The sequence below is a fragment of the Apus apus genome, chromosome 2 (assembly GCF_020740795.1).
Source record: "Apus apus isolate bApuApu2 chromosome 2, bApuApu2.pri.cur, whole genome shotgun sequence".
Classification (NCBI taxonomy): Eukaryota; Metazoa; Chordata; class Aves; order Apodiformes; family Apodidae; genus Apus; species Apus apus.
Genome location: NC_067283.1, coordinates 16,770,681 through 16,794,907, shown reverse-complemented (window position 1 = coordinate 16,794,907; position 24,227 = coordinate 16,770,681). Strand labels below are relative to the sequence as shown.

Genomic DNA, 24,227 nt, shown 5'->3' with positions numbered 1-24,227 from the left:
TGATATATCAATAATTTATTGTTTTGCATAAGAAGGTAAGATCAGATTTCAGGTAAGACATCAACAGAAGACCTGATGGCAAATTCAAGTACAGAACTTGGTACAATATTAAAAAATACTACCATTTGTTTGACTATGGCAAACAGCTAAAACACAATAAAAACATCTGGACTTGACTGTCAAAACATACAGTTCTCTAAAAACCCACACAGCACAACTTGAATATGTGGAATATTGGAAACATGTTTAGTTTTCTTCATTCCCAAATTCTTAGGAGTCAAAGGAACACTTCCCTGCCCCCCTTACCGCCCCCTCCCGCCCCCAATATCCCAGAACAATTCAGCACATGGTCTCAGTGTCCATCACGATAAGCAGGCTCCTGTCCCACTGAAACTGTTGGGTTAAGGTATTTTTCTGCCTTGACCTACTAGTATCTCTGCCTGCCTCATGGAGGCCAGTGGCTTTGATTGGGTTGTTTTTTTATGCAAACACTACAATAATGTTGATTTTCAAGAGCAATCTAGTAATTTCATTAAAACTACTTCTCACTCCTCAAAGACTGTGTGCACATTTTACTCTGTTGGTTGGGTTTGCATTTATGTTTTTGTGATTCCCTTTCTTTTGCAGGTGTTACAATTCAGGAATTAGCTCCTGGCTTGGAGATGGGGCAGGCAGCCATCAGTCTAGGAAACTCCTGCCAGGACTGCACTGAGGATCAGAGGGTCAGTGTCTGTAAATGCAGCAAAGCACTGCACTACTTACTGCTGCCCAGCACAGCAAACCTGTTGGAGAAGGTCCTCCTAGACCACACTGACCCAGGAATGGGAATGAAATTAATTTCAAAAGGACAAGAAAAACAGCCTGCAGGACCACCAGAACCGTTTCTAACAGGGAGTTTGTCGATTATTCTAGCATCTATTTCTTAAAGAGAAAAGCAGGTCCCCTATGTGAGTGGTTTTGTGCACTATTGCTCTGAGACAGCCCAGGTCAGAAGCAGTGTTAAGTGTTTCAGTAAGGACTAAAGCCCCTCCTGTTGGAAGTGGCCAGATCCTGAGAGATGCCGAGTGCCCTCTCGGTTTGGGTTCGTTGCAAGAGATGGCGAGGGCACTTGGGATCTCACAGGCAAAGGCAGACAGACCCACCGCATTCCAGATACTCTGAAAAATAGTTTGATTTTCTGTAATGAAAAAAAATAGAAAACATTTTGTCAACTCAAATATCTCCATGCAATTAATTTAAACAACAAATTTCTATGTATGTTACAAGAAAAGTCTAAGTCCACCAGGGAAACAGTGAAATATGACAAAAGTTACGCGATAGCTGCTCAAGCAGAGCGTGTCTCCATACAGGGATAGAGTACATCTGTAACTCTTGCATAAGCATTCCCAGACTCCTAGGGATTTTGCTGTTGTTGCTTGCATTTCATTTACTTTGAACGACTCTAAGCCAAATGCAATGACCCATGTATTAATTACACATTTAGAACAAAACTGCAAAATCTGATGGCTTTATCAGCATATGAACTGAAATAAAATATTTACATGGAATGTTGAGCTCCATATACAGAGACAGTGTTTCAAATGACAGACTTAGTAATCTCCTTAGCAAACAAACACATTGACAAGAAATTAAAAAAACTTAACATCCCTTTTCAACCCTTTCATAAATATATAGTTTCACTAAATTCTTTGTTTCTTTAAACAAGACAGCTCTATTCTCTTTACAGATGAACATGAAGTCATGGTTTCCTGTTCAAATGCCACAGATGTGACGATCTGAAGGCAGCAAGTTCCTATACACATTCTGTACTCACAAGACATATTCACAACACAACACACAGGTGTTACTTGGTCTTTACAGATGGACTCATTTCCTGCAGATCAGTAGTAAATAAGGAAAAATACCAAATTATGTCTATTAAAATACATCATCTAATATACATTTGCTTACACTGTGACATCAAATTTTAAAATGAAGTCTCTAACTGTGTCTGATCAGTGACAAAGATGTTTTTTACAGTGAAGTCTACAGCATTAATTTATTTTTGAGTGGAGAGAAAATATCAGTTGCACTATTAAGAAGCATCATTACATACTAAACAACATAAAGAATTAATCTCTTGCAATTGCTTCCCAAATCTCCAAGGTTTCCTCACTAATTGTTTGAAAATTTCTGATGGGAAAAACTGTTCTAATGGATACCAAATATGTTTTAGGTAAATTGAAGGGGAAAAAAAGTTACTCTCTCCTTTGTTGCTATTCATACCACTTTGCCACTGATTTTACAAAAGATTAATCCCAAAAACTTTGAAATTATATACATAGTAACTCATATTTTTCCCTATTTAAAAATAGTCCCATGAGTTTTCTTTGTTGTGCCACAAAGCATGCATGAAAATATTTTCAGTCCATGCATGCTCACAGCATTATATTTCACAATTAAGCCACTGAATACATCTCTCTTACCATGAGTAAGTGCAAAGGAATACTAAAATCACTCTGTACATATAAGACAAGGTCCACATCTAGAAAAGTAAAAACACTGATCTTGATACATAGTTAAAATTATGATGTCTTCCTCATAAAAATGTTGGTCACTTTTGTCTATTTCAGTTCTTTCAAGCACTTAATGGGTAATAACTTCCAAGTGCTGATGTGCTCTTTACTGGAACAGTTATGCATAAACCCAGCAAAGTGATGATCTCCAGTATTAATTAGTATCTTCTGCAAAATCTCTTAAGAAAAACTTAGCTTGGAAATACTCAGATAATGATTGAGGTGTTTGGCAGGTTTTTTTGACTAGTATTAGCTCCTTTTATGGAGCACAGTAAGACTTTGGTTTAATCTGACTGGGTTCTGCCGAAAATTGAGGACAGGATGATTGAAGACAGGAAAAGAAGACCAGTTCCAAGTGCATGAAGAGTGTACCTGCTGCTCAGGTGGAGTTAGAAAGCCTACCAAGGAAATGTCCATCAAGTAATGCCTAACCATGCCCCGCATTTAGATGCTGAGACAACAGCAGATGTTTTGTCCATTTAAACCATTATGAATGGAGCCAGCTGACAGGAACCCAGAAGGTCTCGGTCTCCAGCCTGTCAAAAGTTGTCTTAAGCTCACTGTAAGCTGTAGCAAGGTCATCGTTGACTATCACCTTATCAAAAAGGTGGCCATACTGGCTCTCCATCACGTGGGCAGATTTAATCATTTCTTGAAAATCTTCTTCCTAGTAAGATGAGTGCAAGGCCACAGCAATGTCACATAAACTCATTCATGTGGTAAACATCACACTAACATTATGTGGTAAAAGAAAAGCTACTTGCTTATTTCTCATCTCATTAGGAGATAGAAACTGTATTTTTAATAAAAAAGTCACAGAAATTACCATTACAAGTGATCTCAGAGAGCGTTGCTAATGAGCAGACTTTGTTTAACAGGCAATTCTTTCATCTCTCCCCTTGCAGTGACACAATTAGGTTCTGCATCGTAATTACAGGGACATTTTCTGTTAGCAGTGCTGGTGGAAAAAGTTTCTAGCTGTTTACTTTGATGATATATTTAAAGTTCCATTACTGAAGACTCAGCTTGCTATTAGCATGTGGTACATTACAGTGCAGCCTTGGTTCTTTTAAGAGCTTGGTAGGAGCATCTTCCTGTGCCTGGTTCCACCCAGTTCAATGGATTTCTCGTCATGTTTGGGGAGGGAACAAATCTTAATAATTTAATTGTTTACATAACTCTGAAAGATGAAACCCACCCTAACTAAGCAATATCCTGAAGGCTGCTCTTGAATTTTTCTTACATTTTATGTACCACAGAACATATTCTTCCAGCACATTATTTCCAAACTATTTCAAATGCATATTCTACACAGATCCAGTCTGTGATTATATCCATGACTCAGTTTGAAACAAATCTAAAAAATCCTAAATAAATCTGAATAAGGGAAAATGAAACATAATGTAAATGCAGATAAAAATTCTAATGATTATCAGCTTTGCTTTAGCTTCAATGAAAACACAATTTCATTATATTTCAAGGAATTAAATAAGTTACTGTTGGGTAATCTGACTAATTTTTTCGTTCTGACTATTGGCAAAAAGTAGGATTTGCTACTTGCTTAGATTCTTCTCCTTTCTTACAGTGTTCATGTAAAAAAAAGTTTTTCTTATCCACAAATACAGGCTTTTCATTAAAGTAGCATTTACTTTTTAAATGGATGCTTTATACTTTAGCTTTCCTCTAAAAGTGGACATAATACACTTCATGGAAGAAGAACATACTTGAATACAAACATCTTAAGCCCACACGCACATTTTTTAAAAGAAATCCACAGCATTATTTCTCACACAAATATACTTTCATGGTGGGGGTTGTTCAGTGACATAAAACCAGAGGACCTCAGATACGTAAATACCCATAAGCAAATAAAACAATGAAACCACCACAGTAAATTTGAGATGTGAGAGAGACTGGGGAAATAACAAGATACTACATGTAAGCCCTGGCAAGTGCTGTCAATAAGACCCAGTGATCACCTTCATTTTCAAGGTAAGCTGCTACAACAAAACTAACAAGTCCTCGTGTTTTACCCTGTCTGTATATACTCACTGTAAAGGGTTTTGCAGTTCCCTTATCGTCTTTACTTGAAATAATCTTGGCATTTTTTCTGGTCTCTCTCAAGCGGTCAAGTGATGGAGGCTTTATGAATATAACAAATGGTTTAAATTCGTATGTCCGTAAGTGTTTCACTGTCTGGAAAGAGGAAAGTTTTTAATTAATTAGTTAATTTTACACAATAGAATTACCATCACAAAATAAATTCTCCACTAACCAAAATAAACCTGTGAAGCACTTCTGGAAGGCTACTTTTCATTTACTGCCACCCTCCCTGGTGACCAGCACTGATTCATGTAAGGAGATTTTTCACGTGAATGGTGAGAAAACTCCCCATTTCCACACAGGCTGTTGGTGAAGCCCGTTGGTCTGGAAAAGGCTGGGCTGTGCACACCAGTGCTACTGGCAGAAGGAGGCTGGGGGAAGGGAAAGTTCAACAGATTTTAGCAGGAATAACACTTTTTGTGCTTGTGAAAAGAAGCAGGAAAAGTTGCCTGTGACACTCAGTCACAACAGGTCAGTCATTTCTTTTCTTTAATACTGTGTGTCCACCACATAACTCCTGCTCTTTGCACTTCATGAGTCAATCCAGAAGTGCTACGTATGGAGTTAGAGCCAGGTCTACAATTCAGATTGCACATAGGTTGAAGCAGGGATGGGATGGCCAGTGGTTTCTGTCCTCTTCACATTGCCTGGGCCCACAGGAACTTTCTATGTGGAGAGTGGAATCCCAGAAGGGCTCACAAGTGTGGGTCCCTAAGAGAATTTGGTGGTGCTTTGGAATACAGAGCTGTGCTGGACAGGCAAGGGTCTCACAGAGCAGCCTGGCAGTATCAACCAGTAGGGCCCCTACCCAGCTCCCCTCCTCCGCTGGCAGGGGGTCTGGCTTCCCTGGCCACTCCTCTGCCAGTGCACCCCCCCTCCTGCCCTGCTCCTCTGGCACAGCCCCACATCCAAAACTGCCCCAGGAACTGTTCAAAAGCTACTGGGGTTCAGAAGTCACAGGCTGGCCACCCTGAAATACTTTGACTGGGTTTAAACAAACTAGTCCAGCTCCTGGAAGTACTGTGGTTATTAGTACCATAAAAATTCCCAGCAGAGCTGTTCAGTGGGGCTGAAAAGCTAGGTCAAGACAAGAACAAGTGGTTTAGAGAGGAATGTTCTTAACCATTATCCAGCCAACAAAACATTTAGTGTGTTCCTTGATGCGTGTCCATCCTGCATGGAAACCCTTTGCATGAACAGTCCAGTTAAACGTGAGAGAGAATTGCTGGGCTGGAGGATGGCTCAAAGTCATCCTGAAATTGATGTTTTGGAAAGAACCTCTAACCCAAACCAGCAGAAAGATCAATGACAATACAGAAGCATATAGTAATTAAATCTCTGGTATTATGTTGCAGGCTTTCAATTCACTTAATAACTGAGCTGAATAATTGCCAATATGTATTGAAGTTTCCTTCCTCTCTTCCTTTCAGAGAATCTTGCTGTGATAAAGGTACCCAGCAAGCCCGCTCAACAGTCATTCAGTGGGGAGTAAAAGATACTTTTTTAGAAACAATTTTTTTTTCTGACATCCCTGTATATAATATGAGGAACTACAAGAGTCCAAAAGACATGCTTACTTACATGAGGCTGCACATCCAACAAACAAACTTTGTTTTTAGCTAGAACGGATCGAACAGAGTCTAAACTTGTACCATAGTAGTTGTTCTTATACTCGCCATACTCGATAAACCTGTGGCAGAAGGTGAAAACAACTGGAATAATTTCCATTTTCTCCAGAAAAAAAGCCTTACCAGTCTGGTTTATAAGATCTAATTCAGGAGCAAAAAGTATTTTACGTTACACGAGAGTTTTACCATGTTTTATAAAGGAAATGCTGTCAAGTACTTCAGCATGTCAATTTTAAGAAATCTTCTACTTTACCACTTTCAAATCAGTAACACCTGCTTGTGTTACAGTTAAAGAGAAAAAAGTACTGTAGTCCAACAGCCCACTAATGTTTTCCATCACCTCTTTTTCTGAACTAATGCAATGCAATAAAACAGTGGATAAGCTAAACAATAGAAACTACTGAAATTTCACTGCACACTACAGAATACCCAAATTCTCTGTCTCAGAAGAGGAGGAGGAGCGACAGTGGTGCTAATGGAACCAAGGCGGCTGGTTATGTGCTATAAAAGTACAAGCACTATTTGCCAAAAAAGCAAAGCACAGTTTGAAGTTTCAATAAAACCTGCAGTTTTGTGTCTAATACACTTTTGCCCTCTGAAACACTGAGGCAGGATTTCAAGCTATGCTATTTTACAGGCTGCCGGAGAGCACGATGCTACCATTGTCTTCACTTTAGTTTAATTTCTGGTGGGTTTACAGGCAGGGGCTTCACTGTAGATCTCTAAATTCAAAAGCAGGGGAAGTGCCTGGCCTGAAAGAGAGCAGAACTACGCAAACATTGACTCAGGCATGTTTGCAGCACTTCCCGTGCCCCCCCCCCCCTCCTAGAATTGCAATGCTTTATTGCTATGACAGATGACACCCTATTAAAAGAGTGCTCCCCCATCCTGAACGTCTACAATTTCAGTGTCTTCTTGATGAACTGAAGTACTGGAAATACTTGAAAGCTTAGCCAAAGCAGTATGTGTTTGCACATGTTGCTTTTTTTCCTCTGTGTTTTTGCCAGCTGCTTTGAAGTGCTTATATATCAAAATGTAATTTTTAACACATCTTCAAATCACTGCAAGTTATATCCACTTTGACTTATTATCTAAAATTACAACCAGCCCCATTTTATAATAAAGCCCTTGTTTTCACAGCGTTTCTAGTGAAAATCTATTCAACATACTTGTTATTCTGCACGTCTGTCTCAAACAAGTGCTTAGAAATGAAAATGTATTCGACACCGTCACTTTCTTGGCTTCTCTTCGGTCGGGTAGTGTCTGCAGTTTCATTAAATGACAAAAGAAAAAAAGAGGAGAAGCTGCACAAAACAATATAATGCAAACCAGTTCAGGAAACAAGCACTGCAAAGGACACAACCCTTGTGCAATACTAAGCATTGCAGTTCCCTCACTTCTGACAGACAGAAGGCTGCTCTGGATCTGGTAGGCAGCACACAAGCACATGATAGGGCTGAGTTTAAAAGCGTGCAGGAAAAGCAGGAAAAAATGTACTGGATAAGTACCAGATTATCATTTTTATTCACTATGGAAAAATCCAATAAAATTAGGACAGCTGAATAGTAAAAGGAGCAGCAGTCCATAACAATTACCCCAACCTCACGACTTGTTAAACTTATTAGCATACAGGACCATAAAGGGAAACAAAGTTCACCAATCTGATTTATAAAATATTACATTCATTAACAACACTTGTAGCTATGGTATGTGAAGCATGATAATAAAAATATCGGGTATGAGTTTTATGTTTTAGTGCTTTTTTTTTTTTCTGGTGATCAAAAAACAATTCCCTTTTCTTTCAGTAGCCTCATAGTATTTGCATTTCTTACTTTCCTTCAAGTACTAGGTACAAAGGTTTTGCTTGTAAATGAAACTTATTTGTGGCATTGTCACTTATGGATGATGAACTCATTCAAAAGTTCTGCTTAATACAAGTTATATGTAACAGCATCGCATATTCTCCATCACATAGGAACATACACAATGTGCTTCCAGAATCACAGTCCTGAATGCTGTTTGGTATCACACTGTCTTTAGCTTGACATGAGGAGGAACATTTCCAGGACAAGAGCCCCAGTTCTCCCTCTAAATCCTGACTTACTGAATTTTAGGGAGAGGGATTCCTTAACGTGTTTGTTTTAAATTATAACCACAAAATTGGAAGAGAAAAGAGAGAAGGCAATACTGGCAATTTTTAGAGAAATATTTTTGGGCAAATGATTGCATATGTTTCTGTGTGTGAAATATTTGGGAACATCTGGCTTATTTTGTTGTTGTTTTCAATACCAAGCTGAAGCAAATATGTGCAAATGAAATGACTTGCCAAAACCAAATGCATTCATTTTTCTACGTAGGAAATAAATTCAAATAGGTACTTTATAGAAAACCTGTACTTGCAAAAAGCCTGTGACAGTATCTCCCAAATTCAGAATGCTGGACTCTGTTTTTGAGAGACCCATACAGGAGGCACAAATAGATGTAGAAACCAAACAAGGAATTAAAGTCTCACTAAAACTGTCAAGTTCTTCACATAAAAGAAACCCAAACAAGGTGCTGTAGAATTTAACACAGAACAATGCTATTCAATGTTACACAAAGTAACACTACTTGATCATATAGGGGCAAAGAAAAAAATCCCCACATCAAATTTTCTTAGGCTAATCAAAGGTATTTAAATTCATTTATTCACAGGATTAAACTGTTAATCATCAGTCTTAATTTTGCAGCCTAATCCATAAAGGCCATTTTGATGAAAGCAAGCATTGGTAACAGAGTATGTTCCACTGCTTCACAGCCAAACCCAGGGTGTTCTTCAGCTGAGTTTCATTTACTAAACTCACTGACATCAATCATGTTAAACTTGTACTAGAAGTCTACTGCAATGCCTCTGAGCCAAAACTTCCTATCAGTTTAATCGATGCTATTTAAAACACAACTGCAGCAGCACTTTTAAAAATTAGAAAAGCCATTTGGATGCCAAGCATGCATTTAGAGATGCAAATTTTCAAGTGCCTTAAGGTAATGCAATAACCAAAGGATAATAATGCAAGTATAGCATTAGAAGAATAGAAGGATATTTTTACTTACGTGGCACTGTTACCCCGTAGTGCTGGGTGTCACTGATCAGCAATTTCCGTTTAAGTTCATTGAGTCCAACCCCTACAGGGCCTGAAAGAAAAAAACCCTTGCTGTTTCCCAGCAGCCAGCTTGCTCTCGTCCTCAGGTGTCAGAACTCTCCCAGATAAGACCTCATAGCACATAACTACAATACACACTGGCTTTTTAATCAGTCATTTGGAAACGCCCATGGTTGTAGCCTCTCCTAGAAAACACAGTGCTGACACATTTCAGGGATGTAGTTGGCAGTTACTCTGCTCTGAATTTATTACTGAGGAAAAGTCAGTGAAAAAGCTGAAAGCAAAGCTAACGTTCTTTCCCACAGCAGCTACCCTCAATTTGCACCGATCTCCAGACTCAGACCCACTGCAGACCCTACATCCTGATGTGCAGCTTGCCAGCACAAAACTGGTTTTTGCTAGAATATCCCCAACTCACGGACCAGAGGATCCCAGCTGGCATGCACAAGGTCCCCCCAAAGCCTCTGCACTGCATGTGTCATCATAGCCTCTTCTCCTCACTCCCTCCAGCTGCTGCATCCCTGGTCTGCACCAGACTCCCCTGAGGAGCATTGCTCCCCCCTTCTCCTGACACCCCGGAGTCCTGCTCTCCTTCCAGCCCAAGTTGCAGGCAGGAACACCACCCAGCCTCTGGCTGGCTGTAGCTGGCACTGCCCACCTTTTGACTGGGTCACGGTGGTATCACACAGCGAGAGGATGAAAGGAAGGGCAGCACTCCCCAGGTCACAACCCATTTGGGATGTTTGGGTTTCTTTGTTGTTGATTTTCTTTTAAACTATGCTTTGTCCAGCCTGCTGTCTGAACGGGTCCAAAGCAAATGTTTCCTTCTTCATGTGGCTGCCAAAGAGAGACCACTCTAGGGAAACAGTATGGCAGGAAGAAACAAAGACTGCTTGGAATTTTGTTGACCCATCTCCTCCACCTCTACTGCTGTCCTATAAACTACCGAGCAGACTTTCCTCTTGGCTTTCATGTGGTCCCTAACTCTTAGCCATTTGCCAGTGGTGCTTTAGGTCTCTGTGAAGGCACTCTGCCCTGTGAGGTCTCCAAGGCTCCATGAGCAATGGCTCCCTGCCCCAGGAGCCCCTTGCACGGTGCTCCAGCCTGCCAAGCCCTTTTGGTGGCAGGGACACAGCGTCGTGTGTGAGAAGGGAGCTGAGCTCTGTGTGCTCTTGAGTTTCAGACAGTGCAGTAGATTTGTTTCCACAGAGCCAGGTCAATGCAGCACAACACAAGGGAGAGTGGCCAGTGAAACCATATCCCAAACAATACAAGTGGTTTTAAAGAAAATTCCTGCTCTTCTAGTAAAAGTGGCACATTAATGAACAGAGTGCTCCTTAATAGAGATGTTTTATACATTAGATACACAAAACCTAATCAACATTTTAATGAAGTAGTGATACGTTGGTTAGTTACTAGTTAGAGTCAAAAAGCAAACACTTCAGCATCTTCAGATGCCTGTTTCAATAAACGACTATGAGCCCTGTCTGAAGTTAGAAACGTAGAATGATGAAAAGGAAGTGTTTGCTACTTTGCTACTATCCCAGACTATGGTCTCTCTGAAAAATCTTAAAGAGTTTCTGCATTTCTAATTTTTATATGTTTACATAAGTTAAACACACAGCTACATTTCAAGTTCCCTCTCTGACCTGCCTGTAAATTAATCTATCAGTATGTATAAATGTTTATTTAATATGGTGTACAGCAGCCTCTACTGGTGCGTGTCTGCAGAGGAAAGCAATGTGTCATGAAGACAATGGCATTATTTTGTTCTTATTTAAAATAAATAAATAAATTATTTTTTAATAGTATAGCTATTTAAGGCAAATACAATTTTTAATAAGAAAAGTAAATAAAATTCTCAAAATATCCTACCAAAGTAGAACGAAACAAGTGGAATTTAAATTTAAAAAATCATTATATTCCCTTCAAGCAGAAACTTATTTCCATCACATCAACACAAATATTATTTCCTCAGTCTACATGCTGTCAAATCAACAATATGCTTTCAGCTCTTTATATATATAAAGAATCCAGGCTTTGCTTCCTGTGACAGATGCTTTAGAAACTTAGATCAAATCTGTTTCCAGACCAGAATCTCACTACTACGCTGCCTTCTCTTCCAGAATAACATTTAAAAATATTTAAATTTAAATACTGAAAAGGTGTAGATTCTTCTTTTTCAGCCCTGTCTTTGCAGAACTCTGGTAACTGCAGCATATGGATACTGGAGACTGAACCCTAATTAGCAATGCTATCCATGATGCTGATTTTTACACTACAATTCCCAAGTGTAATGTACACTCTATTCTGAATATTCTTTTAATTTTGATGCAACTGAGAAAGATGCTGCTTTCTAATAAATATGAATCTGAACATGATTTGGACTCAAGAATAAAGGATTGAATCAGGATCGAATGGAATCAGAATCAGGATTGAAAAGGGCAATCCAGAGGCTTATAGTAAAATGGCAGGTATGTGGGATTCATGACTTTTGATTTACTATAAATCAGTCCAGGGCAGAAATATTTGGAGTTATGAGGACAGGCTTTGTTTATTTTTTTAAAGAAACATTTATGCTGCTTGCTGTTGCATGCTGAGTCATGTAAAATGGTCCAATCCTGCACAAATGGACTGTAGTACTTAACTCCCTTTATTGAGGGACACCTGCAGAATTATATCACCAATCACTAAATCTTACATTAAATTTTGTACCACTCAGACATGTCTGAAGAAAACTGAAAAAATTGTTTGATACAAGTTCAGGTCTCAGAGGGGCATTAACTCAAGTAGCCATTCTTCACCCATAGATACATACTGAGCTCCTAGAAGTCTAATTGAAAGGAAAAGGGGAAAGAAAAGAAAAAAAGAAGAAAGAAAGAAAAAAATCTGCTGGATGACAGAGGTTGTGTGGCTCAGCTACTAGCACAACTGATTCCTATAACGCAATGACTGCATATTCATGTCCAACTGTAGCTCAACAAGATACCCAGCAGGAAACTAGAACCTCATTTATTTTGTGTTACAGTAAATTATAACTAGCAGTGGGAGTATACTGAGAGTTGCTGTTCACTGAAGCAGGATCAGTGAGTTCACACTGGTGTTCTCCTGGGCAAGGCTTGGCAGTGTGTTACATTCTATGTATTAATTATTGAACCATGCTGACCTATTCATGCCTTCAACCAGGACAGGTTTAATGAAGATAGCAATTCTAGGTCTCTTTCTTCATTGTCCAGACAATTTACTTGAAGTAGTGTGGCCATTTTCCTGCACTACTGCTGTAGATCTGTTAAGTCCCTGCAAGTCACTACTGAATACATGTCAAAGGTGAGTCAGGAGACGTAGGAAGTTCCATTTCATCCCCCTCGGCTCTGAGGCAGACCTGGCCTCCACACAGCTCCTACATAATAAAACCAGAAGTGATATACAAAAGTAGTATAACAACAGAGAACTTTTCTGATCCCAGATTCCTTTTCTTTGCAGTGGTGATCAGAAGGACACCATTGTGAGGAGTACTAATTCAGAGACAGGGAGACTTTTCTGATTGTGTCACATACCAATAATAACTGCTCCTTTGTGGCCACACACCTCTGGTATTTGCTTCCACCACTTCCTACTTAGGAGAGATGCATCACCACAGGAGACCACAGCACCTGAAAGGCTTTGCAAGCCTTTGATGGTAACTCTGCATGCATGTAACTGTGTGCACTCTGAGGGACACATGGTTTGTTGCTGCTGAGCTTGCCCCATCCTAGCACTGTCCCTTCAGAAAGCTCTGACTTAGCTGATACTACCCTGTGTAAAGTTACAGTATGCAGCATGAACTTAGGAAATAAAATTTTTGCTTGTCTGACACTCACAAGTACTAAAGCAGAAGCCTTTGTGAGCAAGATGTTTTCCTCAAAGTAAATGAAAATTTGTGTGTCTAGATAATACATTTTGTACTAAAATATTCTGCCTTTGCCTGACAGGACTGCAAGGTATCAAGCTTGGGATGCAGGCAGTATTTGTGAAGGAAGACTTCAAAGATCTGCTGGCAGGCAAGGAACAGTGAGTTACCAGAAGATGACTGGTGACATGATACTGGATAATTTTGTTTTTAACAGGCTCATCACATTCATAACAACTAAAAGCACAGCAGAACCATCTGTATCATTTCTGCTTCAGATGATCTGGTATTCCAGCCCCAAGGATATGCAGGACTTTATTAATGAATCTGCATTTGCAGGCAAGGTAAAATCTTTACAAACAAATACATCTAGCTGACCTAAGACTACTACACATCACACTACAGGGTGCTAAAAATTACCGTGTGCGCAATTTGCATTCTGTAAATTAGACTAGACCAATTTAAAATGAAGCCAAAAGAAATTTCCATTTCAAAGTTGTAAAACCCCCTTCCCATAAAAAGGGCAAAACACAACCTAAAACACTACAACAGTAAATTATACACTTAGGCCTAGCAAAACACAACAGACATTTAGTGCCGTCACCAATTACAGCTATAAATTAGTTATCTGTCCCTTTATTTCCTGGTACTAATACCCAAATTATATTTGACAGGTTATATTGAATACTGCTACTGGCACACAAAAAGCTTTTTAAATGTGTTTGCTTCTACTATACCTGCATTGCTTAGCTCTGCTAGTTTTTCCACATTTTGCCCAAGACATTTTTATGGTATTGGCCAGACTTAAGCTGCTCTTAATATCCAGAGAAAAACACTAGAATTACTAAGTCTGCAATAAATTTCTGAACTGCTTTTGTTACTGAAAAAGCACACTTTCTTCATTTGATTTATTATAACAAAAATCAGATAAAATCTCTAGGTATTCCTTAGATCAGACATATGCAATTTGTTATAAAAAGTCTACTTATCACACTTTCACACTGCACTCTGTTGATGTAACTGTAAAATCAACTCAGCCATGTTATTACTTGTATATAGCCCACAATCTCACAGTGATCACACTAGTAGGTGGCTGAATTTTAGTGCTGGAGAGTGACAAAACTGTTTATAAAAACCAAATTTAATGTTCCCCTGGATATAAGCAATATAAAAACACAGCTACAGTTCGTAACAGTCCCTGATAGAGGGTCACATTTCTCTGCTCTGCTGCTTTTAGTATGGAAGCAACTTTACTAATGAAGCATCAGCCTATGTGATAGTGCAAAAGAAACAAAAAGCAATGAGACATTACTCACTGGTAAGAATGTTACTCATTACTCACTAGTACTCTAATGTTCACCTTTTAAAAATGTAAAATGTAAGATAATGTACTTTCTCCTTTTATTAGGAGACCGAAGCCATGTATTTTGATTAGATTAGAAATGCTGTGGGGAAGCCATGGCAGTGACAGGTTATAGAAGAACAGAAAGCTAAGGATGACCTCTGAGTCTTCTGCTTACCTTCATTCTTGGCCTACAGAAGTCCACTTTTCATCCACCTTTCTCTCTACATGTCTATTTACTTATTCTAACACAGTAGATGGTTTTCTTTCTTTCCACTTATATATTCTGTCTTTGCTGACCACAGGTATTTATTCTGTTCTTTATTTCTTCTTTTTTTCCACACAGATAGAGTGATTGATCTCTGCGAGCACAACACTGACCTAATTCTTCTGAGTTTTGGTATAGCTTGACTGCCAGGTTCAGACTAGTAACAATGGTAGCTACACTTTAATGTCATCTTCCTTTGGTTTAGCAAGGATTTAAACATGATCTCCTAAAGCATCCTTATATGCAGGCTGGGATATCCTGTCTAGACAGCTGGACTACTAGATAGGTGAAAAATTAGATGGATGATCATGTTCAAAGGGAAAGGATTATTGGTCTGTACTCTACTAGGTGGCTCACTACAACAGGAATTCCTCAGGTGTCTACCCTGGACCTTACACTGTTTCATATCTATATCAATGACCTGTTGGAGGACACAGAATGGGCCCTTACCAAGTCTGCAGATGCCAAAATGGGTGATGCAAGTGACTTGCTCAAGAGCAGGGCTTCCATTCAGAGGGACCTTGATATGCTACAAGCACGAGCTGGCAGAACTTTGTGAAATACAACATCCTGCAGCTGGGATAGACTAAGCCCCACAGCCCCTAAGCTTGAGGAGCAGCCTGGATAAAAAGGACCTGGGGCTTCAGGTGGGTAGTGACCAAAGCATGAGTCCACAGCACATGCTGGCAGCAAGGAAGACTAACAGAAGACTGGGCTGTATCAGCAAGTGCCTAGCCTGTAGCGAGACAGAAATTATTCTTCCCCTTTAGTCAGCCCTGTTAGACCCTGTGAGGAGCACTCTGTCAATGACAGGCCCTGCACTACAGCAAAGATGTTGATAAACTGGAGCAAAGCCAGCAGAGGGCCCCCAAGATGGTAGGGAGCTGAAGAACACAACCTGCGAGGAGAGGCTGAGGGAATTTGGCTTATCTAACTTGGAGATGTCTTCAGGGGGACTCACTAGCATCCTTCTGATACCTGTTGAGAAGGTGGAGGCTACCTCTTTACTGAGGCATGAGGGGGAAGACAAGATAAGACATGATGGAATGACAGATTCCATCCTGTTGTTGTGATCAGCAGCCTGCTTTGAATTCAGTGCTAATCCTGCTGAGTGGGAGGCAGGACCAGGTGACCTCCTAAGATCCAATCTAAACGATCTTGTGGTAAGCACTGTCTTAAGGAGCAGTCCTCTGCTGTCTTACTAGGTTGGCAGTTTTACGAGATAAAAATAAAGAAAACAACTTACCAACCAAAACGACGAGCCTGTATTTGTCATGAGGTTGCCGTCTGTATTTTGCAACTTCTTCGTACGTGGGGATATCTGCTGTATCATACTGATCACTCCTCTTGCACTCATACATTGATTTGTTTGTTTTTTTATCTTTTCTGCTAAGGCGAAAGCTTCTTCTAAAACCAGCTGCAATAAGAATAGGATTTTTTTTCAAAGTAAGAAAATAAGTCTTGTCAAAACATTTGAAATCAGTCTCTTCCAAACATTTGAGGATTGGTGCATGGGATAAAAAAAAAATGCAGTATAAGTTTAATAAGCCAGGTCACTAGAACAGTATTTTCCTGCAATTTTAAACGGTAGCAAGTGCTTATTTAAAATGCAAAATAAAGACTAACAATAAAATCATAAATATTATAACAACAGGCTGTAAAATATAATTACAATAAATTGTTAACATATTAAGATAATTTGAGTAACTTACACATCAGTCTACATACATAAGGAAATCCATGCAGTCTGGACTCTCATACCACACTTAATGCATTTCTATTAAATCACCATGGCACACAGACATCAAATGCAACATATGGTAGAAACACATCTGGTGGTTGAAAGGGTTAATGAGAATTAACTCCTTAAGTAATTTTTTATGCTTAGCTCCATGCTGACAGTATTAAAAAAGGACACAAAACCTTTCCCAAAGATGTTTAAAAGTAAAACCAAACACTACAAGTTAAATTCTGAAACACTATGAAGCATCTTAGACAATACAGTACCGACATCATGGATATATCAGCATGAATTTAAAAGCTAATATTCATACTAAATTTGCATTTACAATTGCATTAACAGAGTGACTACAGTGCCTACCAAGAAGACTGGAAATTTCACATAGTACTCTCAAAGGAGATGATCAGCATTTTCAAGCAGAACCGCACCAAAAAACCTTCTACACTGTATGTCAAGAACTAATTAACATCTGTACTAACAATTACTTTACAGTTTTTCAAATAAATCCTTTACATCACATTACATTACATTTTACTGGTATCAATATGGCACCACTTTTCTTCTAGAAGGAACTACTGCAAGGACAGCAAAGAAGGTCTGCAAAGCTGATTTCATTATTTAGTGCTAAAGTAAAACTAAATACTGAGAAAATCCCAACACCTTTTGATTCCCAGAACATTTCATAGGACAGTAAACATGAGTAAACTGTTGGTGACCCCAGATTTTTCAGCAATATGTCTTTACAAACTTGTAATAGCACTTACATTTTAGGTGTTTGAGAAGTAATCATATGAGAATTTTTTCTTCAAAGGTAGTATCTGGCAAATTCATGAGTCAGTTCTGCAAACACTTAGAACCCAATCTGAAGCAAAATCCTAAAAGGCTTAGTTATAAGCTTAGCATTTTGCACACACACAGTTCCACTTAGCATAAATCTTTGCAGAAGCTGGATCACAGAGGATGTTAACCAAGCTATTTGATTGATGTGCACCCCTACACCTACGGGAATCTACAACATATGCATACACACAAAAAGGCATGAGAAATTTCTTTGAGAATTCTGTGATGTTGACACACTCATATTCAAAATATGAAAAAGTAAAACGAAAATCGATGAAAGAGTTGGAGAGCTAGTATTCACAGAAAAGGCTGATGACATTTTTAAGAGCTACAGTACTGTCTAGACTGAGAAGGACATGGGCTGCAATAGAAAAGGGACCAAAATATGAGATACAAAAATAAAATTAAATAAATTGAGTTATTTTACCATTTAGAGAAGTACACTAACACTAAAGTGATTGCAGTCAGAAAATCCCTGTTAGAGCAAGCACTGATAGCTGTGAGCTTACACACCCAGGAGACAGCTTGGAGGCCTTTTCTGCCCTAGGGTGAAGTCCATTATGACACAAGGATGTTTTCTCACTACATTGTGGCACTTGACAGTATAGACAATTATACAGATAAAGGTTAAAAGTAACATTACCAAAGAGACACATGAAATGAGTTACAAGTTTCCTGAGGCCTCATCTAAAAGGGACCAGAGAAAAAAAGATCAGTTGCCCTAAAAGCAAGTGAAAATTGTTCTGATGGGGGAAAAAATAAATAAGAAAAATAAGAAAAACAAAGAATAATTTTCCACCATTCACTACTAAATGGTTTACAGAATAAAGAGCTTGGTCACAAAACCCAGAATCCACATATCTGGAAAAGGTTAAAAGGAAGCCATCAAATGAAGCTAAACCAATGATCTGAACTCCAGTTTAGTGTTGACCTTACAAAGACCAAGAGCTCAGTGCCTCTACGTAGCTTTCTCAGAGAGCCTTCACCAACAGCTTCTTAGCCTCAGCTTTCATGTTGAACTGCAGAATCTTGAGGAAAAATATTCTTTCTGCAAAATCTTCATAGCAATTCAATCTCTGTTGTTGGGTTTCAGTATGACCATTTGTAATCTGTTCCTCTTTGATCCATTAATTTATTCAGATTTCACTATCAAAACTACCAGGTGGTGCGTTATTTAAGAATTTTCATCCTTTCTCTTAAAGAGGAAAGAAAAAAGATGTATTTTTTTTTATCAGAAAGGAGAAAATCTTTCAGTGCTGTCCTTAGGCTGATTCATCCCTTGTCATTTTTACAGGCTGTGTTCAAAGAATAACACAGCTAACATGGGTTTCCTTGACTAAAAAATCTGATTTATCTGTGACTGAAACATGGTATAATGAATAGTAATATTGTCCTGTATATTCAGAAGGCTCAAGACCAAGTTCAGCTAGGACTTAGACATTATGTAAAAGCTATTTTAATAATTCAAAAGAGCAAATACATGAGCTAAAGAATGAAGCAGATTTCCAGTATGGCTGATTTCTCTGCAGTGGGCTGGTGAAGATGCTCTGTGAAACTACTGAATATTAAAAACCTGCGATACGCTGATTGCTTTGCCTTTAAGACTATTATAAACTTGAAAGCTGTTTAAAATATTCCTCAGGGCCCATCTGTACAGCCCTATAGAGAAACCCCAAAAAGCCTGCTTTAAGCAGCTTTCAAAACCAAGGAAGAGGCATAGTTTGGAGAGGAAGGATGAGACTGTTGCAAACATATCCAACGTTTTTATGATACTGCTATTACATTACTGCAAACATGATTCTTCCTCTCTCGCATCTGCCATTGTATGTCCTTAAATATGTGGTTTAACTTCAGTGTGACCTTCAGAAGCTATTTTATAAAGCACTGTTAATTAATATTTTCTATTGAACTCTGCATTTAGAATTGCATTATATGGTGGGCAGAAAGATTAAGCTGAACTGAAACAACACTGCACGTGCAAGGAATAAAACCATGTATGAACAAAAACCAGTGATTTGCATATTTTACACATTATGTACTAGTGTTTGCATATTTTACAATTTAGGAAAGATGAAAAATAAACTTCATTTATTTAAATTAACACCAGAGCATTATTATATATATCTTCAAAATCACTACAGAAAAAACAAAACCAATCCTGATATGCAATAGAAAAATAAATTTCTATAAAATAATCAAGCTTAAAAGTAAATTCCTATAAAGAACAAAGGAAAAAAGCATTACTTGCCCAGAACATTTTATAATATAAACTGAGATGAATATGAAAGGACCTGCAGGCTACACTGTCTGTGGAATATGGATATCAGCAGAGATTAATCTTAGTTGCCAAGAATGCAGACTATAACGAAAAAGGGGAAAATTTTGTCACTAAAACAACACACAACTCTGAACACTGAGACGCTTGCACCAGCTCACTGGTTTCAGCTACATGACTAGAAGCTTATGGAACATGCAAACCCATAAACTACTGCTGGAATGTAACAGATTTGGTGAAATAAGAACAGCCTCTGGGAACTAAATATGAGGAACAAATGTTCACAAACTACAGATGTCTCTAAACCTTATAACACTTCTCAACATGAAATAAAAATCAAATGCCACTACTAATAAATTTATCTAAGGGCCAATGACAATCCAAGAGAAACTACCTACCTATCTCTACGAAAACAGAATGAAAAAGCCCATACCAGAAATGTGATTATTCTTTTAAGCACCAGCAATACACATTTTGTCATCTCAGAACAACATCCTTATATTTACAAAGCGAAATCCACTTGGACCTCATACACATATCCAAACTGAAAACAGGCAACACATGAATCTGCCTCCCTTCAAATATTTTAAATGGATGCTGATGTAAAAAGCTGTGCTTATTTAGATTTAATTATAAATCTATAGAAGAAGTGAACAAAAGATTGTGACTATGTCTTGTGCATATAAATCCAAATATATTCATGAAAGTAGAAAGTTATTTTCTCAAATTCAGAGACATTACACTAAGAGAAAATATTATAATTTAAATTCAGTGATGTTTCATATATTCACCAGTAAGGCTCCAGAATTGTAAAAAGCACTCACACATGCTTTTGTCTATTTTAATTCATTAAAACAAGTGCTGAAGTATGTGTTTAAATTACATATATTCTTCACTGAATTTAGTCTAATCTAACATAGTTTAGAGTGAACTAAGGCTATAATTGCAAATGTACTTGTAAGTACTTTTAGTATTCATATTACTGACAAAAGTACATTTGGCACCATGGTCATTATCTAGGTTTGTATGAACACAGTATTTTACTAGGTATTTCTAGATATTCCTCCCCCCAAAAAAAACATTGATTTTTTTTTATACTGGCTCATATACCCAGTATTTCTATTGTTACACAGGAACTGCACAAATACTGAGCAGACTTCTTACTCTGCTTTTCTCTGGACAGATTCCCAGCTTGCACATGTAGACAGGGTTAATAAAAATGTAGATTATGTCTGGATTTTTAAGACAAAATTGAGAATAGTAAACAGATGATATTCATCTATATTTACTGTATGTTCATAAAGGTTCAAGTAATGTAACCAGAATTTAAGTTTGGCAAAGGCAAACTTAACATTCTCCCTAGTAATTCCTCAGGAAATTACTGCAGAAACATACAATACTACACTATGACTTAAATACTAGAAATTGGTGAAAAATCATTAAATTTATCTCAGTCAGTTTAGAGGGGAGGGTTCAATAGCAGCCTAACCTTGGACATAAAAGATCTGACCCAAATGGTACATTCTGCTTTCTGAAATCTGCCTCTTCTGTTGTTCTTCATGACCATCTTGTGTGTATTTAAAGTACATACCCTTTCAGAGCGGGTCAGATGTTCACAGAATATCCTGGTTCACGGATTGAAATGCCAACAAAAACAGAGCCCTAATCCTATAGCAAGCCATAAAATCAACTAAAAATTCATCAACTGATACTAGAATTGTTGTAGTCCACTTGATTTTACTACATACTATCAAAATCAGCATGAAACATGACTTAATAATTTTGGTTTTAGGAAGTGATCAGAACAACTATACTTTGAAAACTGCTTCTAGAATCTAGACATATGAATAGTTTACCATACTCCAACTTACATCATACTAACTGTCCATATATGAGAATACATCCGAGGTACATACAAACTGCTCCTTCATCAGCAGTTAAACTAATCCAGACAACCTTCCTCTTGGAACAGGTCGCAACATACAGACTCAGGTGCCACTGAAACACCCTGAACTTTTTGGTGTGATCCAGGTCCTTCGGTGACAGTATTTTAGGTTTTGTTTTCAGTGAAGTATGTTTAACCAAGACTTTATGTTTTAAGAATGAAGATAATTACCTAGAAACTAGTTACCTAGTGATCACAAGGTGTCATAAATGTCTTTAAGAATGAAGATAATTACCTAGAAACTACTTACTTAGTGATCACGAGGTGTCATAAATGTCTACCACCTTTCAGAACACGCACGTTCAGAAAAACGGAGATGTTCAGGATTCACTTAAAAAAATAGTACTGCAAAACAGAGGTGGGACATATTTGTTTTCCCACTCTCCCAAAAAGCAACTGGCGGGGAAAAAACTATATTTGAAGGCCTTCACTACTCTTAGGATTGAAGGAATATATACTCAGATCAGTGGAAAAGAGGCCCTCCTAAGCAGGAAGGTGGACTGCAGCACTTAGATATGGTATTGGTTCCCTTGTACCTAACCTAGGGTTTATAAAGCCTCTTTGCCTAGAACTCCTTTACCTTATAGACTATCTGAGTTTTCTACCTTGCACAGCACATAGCTAAGAGTTGTGTGTCCTCCCTGTACTTGCTCAACAATTTCGTTCCAACTATTACACTTCAGGCAGTGGCATTTGTCCAGCCCAGGAAGTTATTCCACAACACTTCATTCCTTGAGAAAATACAAATATAGAGAAAAACAACCCTAAATGTGTCTGAATAGGGTTTTTCTCCTAACGGTTATGAAACAAGAAGACACTGGAGGGCAGGAGACAGTTTGAATTACAAACCACTGTGCTCCATTACAAAAGAATAATAACATCAACTTTCAAAAGCCTATCTGCTTGATCTTAAGCTATGACAATTTTTAATTAATTATTCCTATTGAAGAGCTCCAAGGAACCTCTAATTCTAAGCCAAATAGCTAACTATTCACAACCAGTGAACATACTTATATCCTTACCCTAAAACTGGTCCTAACCTTAGACAAGTCTTGTTCTCCTTGTAGTTCTTCTGTCTTCTGGTGATCGTCTCTGACACCTCACTTTCAAACAGCTAAAGACCCAGCATGAGAAGAGGGAAAGTACCATCTCTGAACCAATGGCAGCACTCCACTGCTTGGAAGCTCTCAAGAGATTAAACCACTCCCTGAACTGTAAAGTAGTTCTCCAATAATTTTTGTTAAGTTTTACCTAAGTAAACTATACCCCATCTTGCCTTTCTGTTCTTTGCATCTAGAAGAACAGTAGCCTCTTCTTCAAGACATCTCCTTCCTAGATTAAGGTAACTGTAGACAAAAATGTTTTACTAAAAGGGCTACAACACCAAAAAAGGTGGTTTTGCCACCTTTATTCTCAAATAAAGCAGCAGCCAACTAAGATGTGACTGCAAACCCGGGCTAGTCTGTCTCAAGAACAGATGCAACCTGTATTTGCAGTCAGAATGAAAAGATGGGGGGGGATGTATTTTTTGCTTCAAAGAGGTTACTTGATAAGGAAAATGTAGCTCATCTGGAATCACATAATTTTCCAAGCATATTTCAATCTCTCAATGCAATTACAATTCAACATTAATTTAGTTAATTAACAAATGTAAGTAATTTCTCTTCAGCATGACCAGATGACCACTAGTTCCACTAGTAAGTGATAAAACTATACCATAGTAAAGATTTGCAACAAGGTCAAAATTCTTTGAATTATATAGTTTGTGCATTTCTGATGTAGTTTACATGCCACATTTAAAAACAGCATAGTGCAATATTAAAACCATCTCTAATTTACAATACTGGTCTAGGGTGTTTCAGTGAACCCAGTGGCTTGGATGTACTAAAGCACTTTAACAAGTTTCCTCCCATTCCTCTTGTAGTAGGAGGATGAAAGCCTTGGGAAAGGGCTGGTTGCCACAAAATCCGCTCCAGCCAGCCTTCAGCTGGCAGGAATTCTGGACAGTTTCAACTAAAATATTTTTACATAGCTTTTAAAATGGCACAAATTTAAAAGCTGAAACACATCATGGAACATTCACCTTTTTAAAATGTTACTTTTGTTTGAAATTTGGAATCTTGAAGCTGAAGCCAAAGGACTCCTTCCCGTCCTCTTCCCCCTCCCCGCAATGATACATTGAGCTCAGAGTAGCTTTAAAGCTAAATTTAAGCTAGTGAGCTATTATGCCTTATTTTATTTTGTAATGTGGAAAAAGAACCAGTGCCTGCAAGTTTGCTCTGTACTCTCACTGAATCACCCCACAATAGTTAAGAGCTGTAGAAAGAAAGTGTAAGCAAAACTTGCATAAAATCTCACAAGTGTGGTTTAAAGATTTAATAAAACTTTTCACAATGCAGAAACCTTTTTGTTTCACTAAACAGATAGCTTACTTGATGTACTTGAAAAGCCAAGATTTTTTCCCAAATTTCTCTATATTTTTTATTTTGACTTAAAGAACA

General features: G+C 38.2%; 1 protein-coding gene across 3 annotated transcripts in view; it reads right to left on the bottom strand.

The window, feature by feature from the left end:
• MPP7 (MAGUK p55 scaffold protein 7) overlaps positions 1-24,227 on the bottom strand; it is a 144,330-nt gene continuing 120,103 nt past the window's right edge. For all 3 annotated transcript variants that reach the window (XM_051610352.1, XM_051610354.1, XM_051610353.1), the window contains 6 exons: positions 16,172-16,342; positions 9,377-9,457; positions 7,456-7,549; positions 6,240-6,348; positions 4,608-4,751; positions 1-3,222 (listed from right to left, as the gene is read on the bottom strand). In XM_051610352.1, coding sequence (XP_051466312.1) covers positions 3,043-3,222; positions 4,608-4,751; positions 6,240-6,348; positions 7,456-7,549; positions 9,377-9,457; positions 16,172-16,342 — 779 coding nt within the window. In that variant the 3' untranslated portion in view covers positions 1-3,042. The remainder of the gene's footprint in view (positions 3,223-4,607; positions 4,752-6,239; positions 6,349-7,455; positions 7,550-9,376; positions 9,458-16,171; positions 16,343-24,227) is intronic.